The sequence below is a fragment of the Sminthopsis crassicaudata genome, chromosome 6 (assembly GCF_048593235.1).
Source record: "Sminthopsis crassicaudata isolate SCR6 chromosome 6, ASM4859323v1, whole genome shotgun sequence".
In the NCBI taxonomy this organism is placed as follows: Eukaryota; Metazoa; Chordata; class Mammalia; order Dasyuromorphia; family Dasyuridae; genus Sminthopsis; species Sminthopsis crassicaudata.
Window position 1 is genome coordinate 250,976,889 of NC_133622.1, and position 12,257 is coordinate 250,989,145.

At 64.0% G+C, this 12,257-nt stretch overlaps 1 protein-coding gene across 1 annotated transcript; it reads right to left on the minus strand.

The window, feature by feature from the left end:
* Positions 1-28: 28 nt before the first annotated feature.
* Positions 29-11,948, minus strand: MAP3K11 (mitogen-activated protein kinase kinase kinase 11). The gene is made up of 12 exons (XM_074276538.1): positions 11,310-11,948; positions 10,962-11,020; positions 9,609-10,598; positions 5,123-5,303; positions 4,896-5,044; positions 4,604-4,779; positions 3,985-4,228; positions 3,493-3,606; positions 3,122-3,257; positions 2,944-3,035; positions 1,467-1,826; positions 29-1,196 (listed from the first exon to the last, which is right to left on the minus strand). The coding sequence occupies exons 3-12, from the start codon at positions 10,324-10,326 to the stop codon at positions 856-858; spliced, it is 2,511 nt and encodes an 836-aa protein (XP_074132639.1). The 5' UTR covers positions 10,327-10,598; positions 10,962-11,020; positions 11,310-11,948; the 3' UTR covers positions 29-855.
* Between the last annotated feature and the right edge of the window lie 309 nt (positions 11,949-12,257).

Below are 12,257 nucleotides of genomic sequence, written 5' to 3' on the forward strand. Positions count from 1 at the left end.
GGAGTCAGAGGAAAAAGCCAAGCCTGTGTAGACAGCTGAAGAGTTTATTTGGTTTCAGTAGCACTCGAGGCTGTGACCTGCAGGCCAGGGCTGGGAGGTGGAGTGTTCGGCACCGAGCCCCCACGGGAAACCTGCGGCTGCGTCCCCCGGGCCACTGGTGTGGGGGGACACGCTCCCAAGGGCCCCGTGGCTCCTCGCAGACAGCCCAGGCCTGCGTCTCTCCCCCACCCCCAGGGGCCACAACCACATGACTGCACTCCCTGTCTCCCCCCACTCCCAGGCCGGGGAAGGGTGGACAGTGATTCCCTGAGACAGGTTCTGGTGCCCCCCAAACCAGCCAGTTACAGTGTTGAGCCCCAGGGGGAAGAAGAGGGGCAAGGGGATGGCTCCAGAGGCCCCCTGGGGACCTCTGCAGAAGGCTGGGAGAGGCAGGGGCGTCCCCCAACCGCCCTCTGGACTCCCCCCAGTGTCCAGTGTTAAGGCTTCAGGTGCAGCGTAGTGTTCCAGGGCAGGGAGGCTTCATCCCCGTCTTCTGCGCTCCCCTCTAAAGAAAAGGGCCACCTTCAAGGAGAACCCAGAGCCTCTGGGAGAAACTGAGGCAGCTGCCAACAGGCCCTCGCTCGGAGACAGCTCAGTCCCTTCCAGAGGGACCTGGGGAAATAAAGAGGTTGGGGCCAGCAGCCCCGTGGATCTAGTGGCCTTTTGGGGGTCTGGCCCCGTTCTCCTTTTCCAGTGTATACAATGGCTCCTGGAGAGGCCTCCCTCTGGCTGAAGGTCCCCTGGGGGGGCATCTGCCTCCCTGAAAGGCGCCAAGACACTCCCACGTCACTGTGGGGTACACCTTCCCCCCCTCACTCAGGGGCTCCCCTCTGGCTCTGTGGCTCCCCAAGGAGCCTGGCCCCCCGTGTCTTTGGTTTGGGCTCTGCTGTTCTGGGGCGACTCTGGGCCAAAAGGGTTGAAGGGTTGGGGGTCCCGGAAGGGGTCTGAGTCTGGGAACAGGGTCCAAGGGGCTCGGCGAGGGGCGGGTTGTGGAGATGGAAGTGGGGACGGCCGGGGTCCAGTGGACACAAAACTCCAGGGGTCGATGCGGCTCCGGAGGGGCGAAGGCCGAGGCCTGCCGATGAGGCCCAGCGTTGGGGATCGGGGGGTGCCAGGGGGGGAGCGGAAGGCCCCAGGCGGGGGGGACACAGCCCCACCTGCAAGGAAAGCCCAGAAGCTTAATGGAGGCGCCTGAGGGGCTGTTCCCCCCTAGACCAGCCCACCCACCTGACTCCGGAGCCCCGGGCCGCCTCACTCCAAGGGCAGCAGCAGCTCCAGCAGGCAGGCAAGACCCTCATGGCCCCATCCCACTGGGTTCTGATGTTCTGCAACTCCCTGTAGACCCCCGGCCTAAAGCCTTTCAGCTCCCATGCTCTAAGTTCTCCCGTCCCTCCGACAGCCGCTTCCTTGGGGCTGGGCCTTCTTACCCCGCGCCTCTTCCTCTCGACGGGGGCTTTTGGCGAAGGGCTGCCCCCCAGGGGTTCCCAAGTCAAGCAGAGGGGGGCTGGGAGGTGCCTCAGTGACCGGGCTCGCTGGAGAGGGCGGGGCATCTGGAGTTTTGGGACAAAAGCGGATGAGAGGGGAGGGGGGGGACGACGCCTCTTCGGGGGTGGCGTCTCCCTTGTCTCGGGCTCCGCTGCCAGCCTGCTGCAGGTCCCGGCCCAGGCCCAGGGAGGCCAACAGAGCTGTCCCCCGGAGCAGGGCACGCTGGATGATCTTGGGGGTCCCACTGCGGTCTGAGGGGCTCGGCCGGCGTGGCTCCTCCGGCTCCGGGGGGCGGATGTCACCTGGGGAGTAAGCACAGAATAGAAGCCCCCCTCAAAGAAGGCCCTGGGCTGGGGAAGGCTCTGCCCTGCCCACTACTGCCCCTCCCCCAGGCTGCAGTCTCCCCCCTTCCTCCCTGCGCTCCAAGGTCTGTCTCTAGGGGTTGGCTCTGAGTCACTGCCCTGCTCCCATTTGCACTCAACATCTGGGCTATTCCCTTCTCCCTGTATGTCATTTCCTTCTAGTAGGAGCGGAGGGGGGGTCTTGTGTGCCCATGCCTGGTATGCAGTGGGTATTTAATAAATGCTGGTTAATTTCAACGGACTTGACTAAATCACTGGAGAGACTGAACAAGGAAATGCCCCCCTTTGCCTCCCAGATGCTGCTGACCTCTAAGCCCCCAGCAAGTCCTTCCTGGGCAGCCCAGTGCCAGCCTGCCGGCCTGACCGTGTCTGAACGTGAGTCCCTCGGAGCCCGTAGAGCGCTCAGGGAGGGTGCAGGCAGGGGCTTTGCCTTCTCTGCCTCCGGCACCTTCCAGGGCAGGGGTGACCCAGCCCCTCCTCCCCCAGTCCCACCTCCCTGACACCCCGGCCTCCAGCACAGCAGGGACAGAGGTCCTGCCTCCGAGAGCGACACATTACTTAGAACACTCCATTTAAACACGGAAGGGCACGTTCTCACGAAGGCTCCTGGGGGCTGGGGGTGGGGTGAGTTAATCCTCAGGATTACCCTTGTGTAGCCTTCATGGGGAGGGCAACTTGTTTGGCCTGGCTGCGAGGAGGATGCGTAAGGAGAGGACTGTGGGTACCGCCGGTGAGGAGGCCGGAACGGCGCATCAGGGGCCCCCTCTGACCCCGAACCCACCTTCTGCCAATTAGGCCATGGAGTCTTGCTCATGCATCCCTCCTCTGCCAGGTGCCAGCTAGCTGTTCCCTACCCTGGAGGGCTTGAGACCTGGGCCCACAGCGAGGCGCCTGAGCCATCCTCTGGGAACGCCTGCGTCCCCTCACCCTCCGCCGTCCCCGGGCCCACGAGGCTCAGAAACAGCCCCGGGTGCATCCAGGGCCCGCCAAGGCTGTTCAGTGGGGCCCGGACTCCTCGTGCAGCGGGGGCTGCAGGCCCGGGATCCAGAACACTCACCGTTGAGCGTGGGAGGCGTGGACGGGGACCCCAGGGGGGACGGGTCATTGGAGTCCAGGTACCAGGTGGTCTCATCCATTCGGGACCGTCTCCTGGGGGAAGGGGAGAGAGGTGAGCAGCAGAAACCGGGAGGAGGGTGGAAGAGGCGGACGGCCCAGCGCCGCCTCAGGACACTCACCTCCCATTCTGAGCCTCCCCTGGCTTGGGGGACCCGGGGCCCCAGGCCCAGCACTGCCGGCGCTCCCCGCTTCCTGAGTCTTCCAGGCGGCGCGGGGATTGGCGGCCCCAAACCTGCCCGGTGTCCGCGGGTTCCACTGAGGAGAGAAGGCGGGACTGAGGCCTCGGGCTCCTGCCCCTCGCTGGGGGGCTGCAGGCAGGAGGGAGGAGCCGGGCCCCCCGCAGGAGAAAAGCAAAGGCCGCCCCCATCCCAGAGCGATCCCACACGTGGCCCGCAGTTTACCCCATGGCGGGGTGAGGGCCCCCTCCCCAAGCCTGGCCGGGTGGAAAGGGGGAGCCGGGGTTGATGGCGACACCTATGCGGTCTCTTACACTGGATGGCCCTGAAGCGTGGGAAGGTGGGCGAGTCCCCGGCTCCGACTTCAAAAACGTTTTTCCTCCGGTCCAAGCCCGGAGAGGCCTGCACGGTGATCCGGTGCTTGAAGTCTAGGGGGGTGGTGAGGAGAAAGAGGGGATCCACTTGGATGGGAGCCGGCTGGCAAGCCCCGCCCCCGCCCCACCTGTAGCCACTCACGGGGCAGCATGCAAATAAACTTGTAGGTCCCGCCCACTTCAAGAAGCCGCACTCCTTCCTCCATCCAGAGCCACTCACTGGGCCCCGCCTCCGCCCCACCCACTCCCAGGGCAGCATGGAAATAAACTTCTGGGTACCGCCCGCTCCAGGAATCCCCACCCCTCCCTCCATTCAGAGCCACTCACGGCGCGGCATGCAAACAAGCGGCTACAGGGCCCCGCCCCCTCCGCCAGGAGCCACTCACAGCGTGGCATGCAGGGAGACCCCGCCTCCAAGCACCGCCCCCTCACCCAGAGGCATGCTGATGCGCTCTCCGCCGTCGCGCGCCCGCAGCTTGCTGCGCTTGAAGGTGCCCCGGCGCCGGCGCACGTGCGGCCGCTCTCGGTCCACCTGCTGCAGGAGCAGGGTCAGCTCGCGCTCGAACACCTCGAGCTCCCACTGCGCCAGCAGGTGCTCGCGCCGACGCAGCTGTTCGGCCTGAGAGCGCTGCTCGCGCGCCGCCCTCGTCAGCTCCTCCTCCCGGCTGAGCAGCTCCTGCGGCAGGGGGCGGGGCGTCAGGCTCTGGGCCCCGCCCTCAGAGGCAACGCCCTCCCAGGTCCGAGCAGCCCCATCCTCGGGAGAGCCCCGCCCCGCTCTGGGACGCTCAGGAAGCCTCAGCCCCAGAACTCCTGCCCCCAGCCTCCTGGCCTCGCTGCTGACCTCAGGCCAGGAGCTCCCTTAGTCTCCCAGCTCTGGGAACCCAACCCCCAATCCTGGCCAGAAACCTCCTCATCCCCACTCCTTGGCCCCCCATGCCTCCTTTCCAGGGACCCAGGTGTCCGGCCCCCAGCCTCTTGCACAGCAGGACAAATGGCTTGGAGATAAAACCTGGGTCCAAATGCAGGCTCCCACCCCTTCCCAGGCCGGCACCTTTTCCTTTGCTCGGATCTCGTCGAAGAGACCCTGGATCTCCCGCTTCCAGCCGTCCTGCATGGAGTGGAAGGAGTCCCGGGGCATCTCCCGCAACACCTGGGCTTCCAAGGCCGACAGCTGTTGCAAGATGACTGAGAAGTCGGGCCGGCGGTGGGGGTCCTGTGCCCAGCACTCTTGGGGGAAGAAGAGAAGGGGGGGACATTGTGTAGCCCCGCCTCTTGCTGCCCTTCCCCAAAGCGTTCTCTCTTATGATTAGGGCCCCCCCCCCCTGCACCTTCCCGTTCCTTACCTGCCATGAGCTGTGCAAAGGGCTCAGGGCAGGTGGAGGGGATGGGCAGCGTCAGCTTGTTCACGGCGACTCCGTAAGCCACGGCCAGGCCGTCGATGCCGCGGTAAGGCACTTCTCCGGTCAGCAATTCCCACAGCAGCACCCCGAAGCTGCAGGTGGGAGAAAAGCCGTCAGCCCCCGGCCCTCCTGTCTCTGCTCCCCGGCCCCCCTCGGATGGGGCCCCAGACCTCCAGACATCGCTGCCCTTGGAGAAGGTGGAAGCCTTGATGACTTCGGGGGCCATCCAGGCGTAGGTGCCCGCCGCACTCATCTGAGTGGTCTTGTGCCACTCCCGGGCCAGGCCGAAGTCGGTGATCTTCAGGGTCTTGTGCTCCACATCGTCCCCCTCCACGGGCTGCAGCAACAGGACTGGGGGGAGGGGAGAGAGAGGCCGAGTTAGGACTGGTCCCAGGGCACATCCCAGCAAGCTGGGGGGGGGGGAGCTGAGCATGGAAGAGCCTTCCTCCGGCTCCTCCTTGGGGGCCCCCATCGAGGCAGAAGTTCACAGCAGCTAGCATAAGGCGGAAATGGTCCCAATGGCTGCCACCTCCAGCTTCCAAGGGTCTTCCCTCCCTGGTCACTGCCTTGGGACCCTGGGAGAAAAGTCTGACCCCAAACTGGACCAGCTGCAATTCTGCCATCTGCCCCCAACAGCTGGCCCTCAGTCTTCCCCATATGGAGGCCCCGGCTTCCCTTCTGTCCTCTAGATGCTTCTCTGTGCCCCCAGACCTTCTGGCCGTCTGTATCCTCCTCCTCTCCTGGGATACCTCGTCTCCCATCTGTCCTTTGCCCCTCCATCTCCCCAAGGAAGCCAACCTTTCCTCTTAATTCTGCTACATGCTAGCGTGACCCTGGGCCTTAGTTTCCCCATCTGTAAAATGGAATGGGAAGGCCCTGAACTAGGGGGTCCCCCAGGGTGGGCCTGGAGTCAGGGAAACGGGACTTCAAGTTCTGCCCCAGACACTTGTGCTGTGTGACACCGGGCAAGCCCCAACCTCTCTGGGCCTGTTTCCTAATCTAGACAATGGGGAGCAGGGCCCCTCCCTCCTAGGATTGTTTCCAGCCGCCAGTAGGACATGAGCAGAGCACTCAGCAGGGTGCCGGGCGCCCCGAGCTGCTGAGCCAGAGCCCACCCATGGCAGCTCAGAGGAAGATGAAAAACCAGGCGAGAGCTTGGCCATGTGATCTGTGACGCCAGCACGGGCCCTGCCCACCGGACTGGTTCCCGTTTTATGGATGACGGAACTGAGGCCATAAGGTATCTAGGCCTCAGCCCTCGCCAGGGCGGGTCCTCCAGAGGATTCTGAACCCAGGTTTCCCTCACCCCCAGCCTGGGGGAATCAGGCCCTGGAAGGGGGGGGGGGAAGGGGGATTCCTTTCTGCTTCTTCATTTCATTTCCTGTTTCCTCCTGGGCCTCGGCCCCGCCCTCCCCCTGAGGCCTGCCAGGTACCATGGGAGGGGCCTTGGCTCAGAGTTCAAATCTCTGAAGATGTTCCCCATGGGGCATGAGCCAGTCCCTTCTCCCTGGGCCTCAGTTTCCTAGTCTGTAACGAGGGAGCCAGACAAGAGGGGGACTTCTGGACCTTGCCCATCGCACCCTTCCTTCTGGCTGCTCTTTCACTCTCTGAGCAGTCACCCCCTCCTGTCTCAAAAGTAGAGAGGGCAGCCGGGCTGAGTGGCAGAGTGGACCAATGTGGCCTCAGACGCTAAACCGTGTGACCAAGTTACTTAATCCCAACTACCCCCTCACTCCCCGGACAAGCAGAGCCACAGGGGGCAGCCGGAGACCCGACCAGTTGGAGTGCTCTCCTCAGAGCCGGGCGGGGGCATGTGGATCACAAGCGACAGCCTCAAAGGTGCGTTCTGCTGCCCGGTTGTGACCCCTGACCTGTGACATTCTCCCCTCTACCTGAGGCTGTGTGCCCTCCATCCCTGAGCTCCGGGGCCAGGGAAGCAGGGGAATGTCACAGGGCTCAGGAAGGCCCCCTGGAGCCCAGGCCCGTCCCCCCCTGGAGCCCAGATCATTTCATTTTCTATCTTATCAGCTCCAGTGCATGGCACCTAGTAGGGCTTTAATAAACTTTCCATTGAATTGAATTGACTGGAGCCTCTCACTTGCCAGATGAGGAAACCGAGGCCCAGAGTCAAGGTGAGACAGGATTCATGTGTCCTAAGCTTAAAGGGCTCAGAGCTCTTAATTGCTGGCCTTTTTGAGCTGCTCATCACCTAGCTCACCGGCCCGGCTCCTTGCTGCTTCCACAGCCTCCCGGCGGCCTCTGTGGCCTCCCAGCTCCACGGGCTCCATCCACAGACTTCTTCCCCTCCCTTCCTGGTCCTCTCAGCTTCCCCTTTCTAAGCAACCTCAATCAGGCCAGCAAGGCCCTTCTGGGAAAGTCAGGGCTGAGGGGAGCAGGTCTGGCCCGGGCTGGGCTCTGGAGAGCTGTCCTGTGACTCGTGGGCCTGGAGAATTCCCTCCCTCCTCTCCCCCGGCCAAGCCTCACAAGGACCCCATTGTCCGGGCCACCACAGGAAAATCAGCCCATTGTTTTCTGCCATGTCCCCCCACCTCCACGATAGGGATCCCCCCCACCCCACCCCGGAGCGCACTCGGGACTCCTAGGCCCAGGACCAGGGAGTCTGGAAGGAGGCAGGAGGCCCAAACTCTGGGAGGCCGGAGGCCCAAGGTGCCCAGGTCACAGAGGCCAGATCAGAGCTCGGCATCCCATCCAGTGGGGGTTTGGCCAGGGGTACTCCTCCCAACTCCCCCCAGTCTAACCACCCCCGCAGCCAGCTGTGCCTGGAGAGGGAGAGAGGCCAGGGCAGGGACAGGAAGACCGTTCAGGAAACGCAGGAAGTAGCAGGGAGGGCGGGGAGCGGGGGTTCAGGCTATTGTTCCATTTTCTCTGTAAAGAGAAGGGAGGAAAAACAGAAGCCAGGATTCCCCTCCCCCAGCCAGGGGTCCAGCTTGCAGGGGAATCCCCCCCTCCCCTGGTCTGCCAGGGAGAAGGGCGAGGGGAGCAGCCCGACTGGCTTCTGGGGGTGGGGGTGGCAGGGAGAACAGGGTCCCTTCCCACCAGTCGAAGAAGCTAGAAGTGGGAGGAGGCTGCGCCCAGAGGACAGAGCTGGAAGCAAAGGGGACCCTTTGATAGTGGAGGGAACCGAGGCTTGTGGAGGCCCAAAGTCAGCCTTGCTTTGTGCAGACACTGACTTTGGAGTCCAGCCTTCCCCCCTGCCCTCCCCAAGCCCTCCTGAGCGGGGGCCGTCCTTGTCTGCTTGCTTATGAGGTAGTGATGAGGAGCCCCCCAGCAGCGAGGGCTCTCTTCAGCTCTTAGTCTTCCCCTGGGCTCAGGAGGCCAAGGGATTCCCTTCTGCTACCTGCCGACCCCCTCAAACCTTCAGTGGCTGCACAGCCTGGCATTCGAAGCCTCCATAAATTATAACTCCTCAATCTTGACCCAGGGCCACGGTCACCTTCCTCTCTCTGAGCTTTTGCCATCTGAAAAACCCTCCCTTCTTTCTTTGGCCAGGTCCCCACCTCCACCTGTCTGAGCTTTCCCCGGCCCAAGTTCACGCCCTGATGTGTCGGGAGGGTCGGCGTCCCCCCTGACACACTTCCACACTCTCCCGGGTGGACCGAGGGCAGGGCCCAGAATGCAACACCAAGTGCGGCCTTCCAGCCCTGGCGGGCACGGACCTCGGCAAGCACTGAACCCAATCTCTCTCCTGTTCGGTTGAGGACATTAGGAGAAAGTGACCTCCCTGGGAGGTCAAATCACTGGCCAGCCGGACAAGGATTTATTCTTCGCCTTGTGGTCCATGCCCTTTGGAACAGTTTTTTGGGGAAAATGTACAATTGAGAAATAACCACTTATTTCTCCGGGGCACTGGTGGGGGAGGGAGTGGAGTAGCCCTTTGGGGGCAGAGAATCTGGCGAAGAAACTGGGACAGCTAATGGTGTCGGGACGACCGTGACAGGGATGGAGCAGATGTCACTGGGGGGGGGAGGGAAGGAGGGAGCACTGCTCGTGCTCAGGGAAGGCTTCCTGGAGGGGACGGAAAGATGGATGAGGCTGCACTAGGAGCTCTCTTTCAATGCCCAGTTCAGCCCCTGGTACAAAGCTTCTAATAGGCAGTCGGAGGCTGACTTCTGGGCGGAGGCCGGACTCTTCAGGGAAACAAATCCCGATTCGAGGCCCCCCTCTTTGGCTGGCCTTGTTCCAGTCAGTGTTAGCCAGACCGGCCATTCCTCACAGGAGCCCCCCAGGGCAGCAGAGAGGCCCCCGCCCACTCCTGAGAAACCTCCCAGTCCCTTCCTCTCTCCAGACCTGGTTCCCGGAGATGAGAGGAGGGTGTTGGACTCTAGTCCCTTCTCTGATCTTGTGCCTGCAGTGACCAGGGTTTCTGAAATGTCGGGAGCCAGTGAGTCCCCTCTCCACCTCAGTTTTCTCATCTGCTAAATGGGGCCACAGCGGCCTGCTAACCTCAGAGGGAATATCGCCCCTTAGAAGGCAGGAGAGAGGCACCCAGCGCTCTGCCTTCCACCCTTTCCCACCTCCAGGAGAGAGGCAGCCAGGGCTCCAGGCTGTGCTGGCTAACAGGCGGGGAGAGGAGGGGACCCTGCAGGGGGAGCCTGGGGCCAGGGACCGCGCTGGGGGAGGGGAGCCATTACTCACTGTTGTTGGACTTGAGGTCCCTGTGGATGACGGGCACCAGGGCCTCGCAGTGCAGGTAGTGCATCCCCCGGGCTATCTGCACCCCCCAGTTGACCAGCACGTGCGGGGGGACCCGGCGGCCGGCCAGCGCGCGGCTCAGGGGGCCCCCGGCGGCGTACTCCATCACCAGGCACAGGTTGGGTTCCTCCAGGCACACGGCCTTGAGGGCGATGATGTTGGGGTGCGCCAGCATGGCGAAGAGGCGGGCCTCCTGGCGCACGCTCTCCGCCGTCACGCTGATGTCCTCGTCGGGGTCCCGGCGGGCGGCCTTCACGGCCACCAGCTCGCCCCTCCAGCTGCCCCGGTACACCTTGCCGAAGCCGCCCACCCCGATCACCTCCTCCAGGCGCAGCTCCTGGAAGCGGGCCGCCTCGGGCTGCGGGGCGCTGCCCCGGGACACGTAGTTGGACGGGAAGATGCCCACCTGGTCGCCCACCTTGCCCGCCCACCAGCCCTCGTCCCCGGAGATGGCCGCGTCCCGGGACAGCACCTCCACCCGGTCCCCTTTGCGCAGCGTCAGCTCGTCGCGCCCGCTCGCCTCGTAGTCGAAGAGCGCCGTCCACACGGGGTTGGAGTAGGCGGCCTTGGGGGCGCCCTCGGCCCGCCCCCCGCCACTCCACGTTCCCAGGGGGCTCTTGAGGAGCAGGTTCTTCAGCGGCTCCATCCTGGGGGGGCTCATCGGGCTACAACAGGCGCCTCATCGCGTCGGAGGGGAAACCGAGGCCCGGGGGCCCCGCATGGCGGCTGGGGCCCCGGCCCGGTCAGGGGCGGGGCGGCCGGGGGCGCCGCCGGGGGAGCATGGGGGCCTCGCCGGACCTGGCTCTCCTTCCGCCTGCTCCTGGGCGCCCCGGCGCTCGCTCCGCTCCCTCGGAGCTCTCTTTGTACTTTGGCCCCGGGCGGGAGGCGGCGGCGGCGGGGGAGGAGTTTCGCTTTTTTCCGCTCTTCTCCCTCCTGCAGGAAACAGCATCAGATGACGCTGGTCCCGCGGGGCGGCCCCGGCCGGGGGACCCCGAGCCCCGCGCCCGCCTCTGGGGACCCCGCGCCGTCGCCCCCCGCCGCACACCGCCTCGCGCGCGCGCTCCTGGGGGACCCACGGGGAAACTGAGGCGGAGAAGCGGGGGGAGCGCACTCGCGCGATGGCGGCGGCCGAGCCTGAGCGCGCGCCCCTCCGCGCCCCGGCACAGCTCTCGCCCTCTTTAACAGGACTCTTCGAACCGGAGAGGGGGGCCCGAAGCGGCGTCACCCGCCGCCGCCTCCTCGGCTCTGCGGAGGAGTGCCTGTGTCTTTAAGAAAGTTGACGCCATCTGCACTCGCCTATTTCTGTCTGTCTCAAGAACTTTCGGCCTAGGCGCTAGCCGGGTCTGGGAAGGCATCTAAAAAAAAAAAAAAACGGAGACGACTCTAGCGGGCTCATCCCAATGACGTCACCCATCCCTCAGGGCCACAGAAGGGGGTGGGCCGCGGAGATACCTCCCTCCCACCACAGCTCCGAGAGCTTAGGCGTTCCGGCGTTTCTTTCCATTGGCGAAATTGCGTGTCACCTCTACCATGCAAACCAATAGTCAACCGGCTCCCGTTTAAGCTGGGGGAAGGGGCGGGAGGGTCCGCCCGCTCGGCTCTGCGCATGCGCCTCAGCAATCCCATCAAGGAACTGTTACTTGCCTGGTCCCGCCCTCAAATCCTGAGCCCAGGCTTTCGGCATCTACGCATGCGCCGAATTCTCCGTTAGTAAGCCGTTGCTCCTCTTCTTTTTAGCACCAGCGAGCTACACTTAGAAGGGATAGACCTGACTCTCTTATCTGACATACAGAGAAATTGAGTCCCAGAGAAGTTTATCACAGCGGGCATCCCTTACACAACAGTATCTCATTTAATCCTCCCGGCCCTACTTGGCGCTGGCATTACGATTAGCCCCATTTTACAGATGAGGTTCACAGAATTCGGGTAGGATTTGAACTCGGGCATCCCCGACTTCTGACATTTGTACACGTATCTTGATCGTACGCAGTTGTTTGCATATTGTTTCTCCCCGTTAGAACGTAAGCTTCTCGAGCGCGGGGTCCGTGCCTTTGCCTCTATCTGCAGCGCTCAGCAGAGGCGCGCAGCGTGTTAGCCTGCAGCATGGAGCTCCAGGCTTGCAGCAACTGCTTCATAAACTCTTGTTGATGACTGCTTCCTCCAGGCTGAGTGACAGGCTCCGGGTTCAAAGGTGGGATTCAGTCCCAGGCCGGCAGATAGCTGCTTCTCCGCCACCTATAGGATTTGCCTCCACCGAACAGGCGCCTCGGGGGACTCTTTTCCTCTCCCCGCCTCTCGGTATTTCGAGCCGGAACTGCTCCGCCCCCCACTCCCGTCTGACCCCGCCCAGAGATAGGGGAGCTTGGCCCGGGCGCCTGCGCACTACCGGCCTCGACACTCCGGCGCGTGCGCAGTCGTTCGTGGCGATTTTCCCTTTCCGGGTCCCCCCCGGGTCCGGCGGGCGCATGCGCGTCCGGCAGCTGGCGGCTCGCGGCTCCTGCTTCCGGCCTTCACCGCCCCCTCCCCACACCCCTCCCCCCCGCCGGGGCCGGCACCGGGAGCGGGAGCATCTTCGGGGGCGAGCGCGGAGGC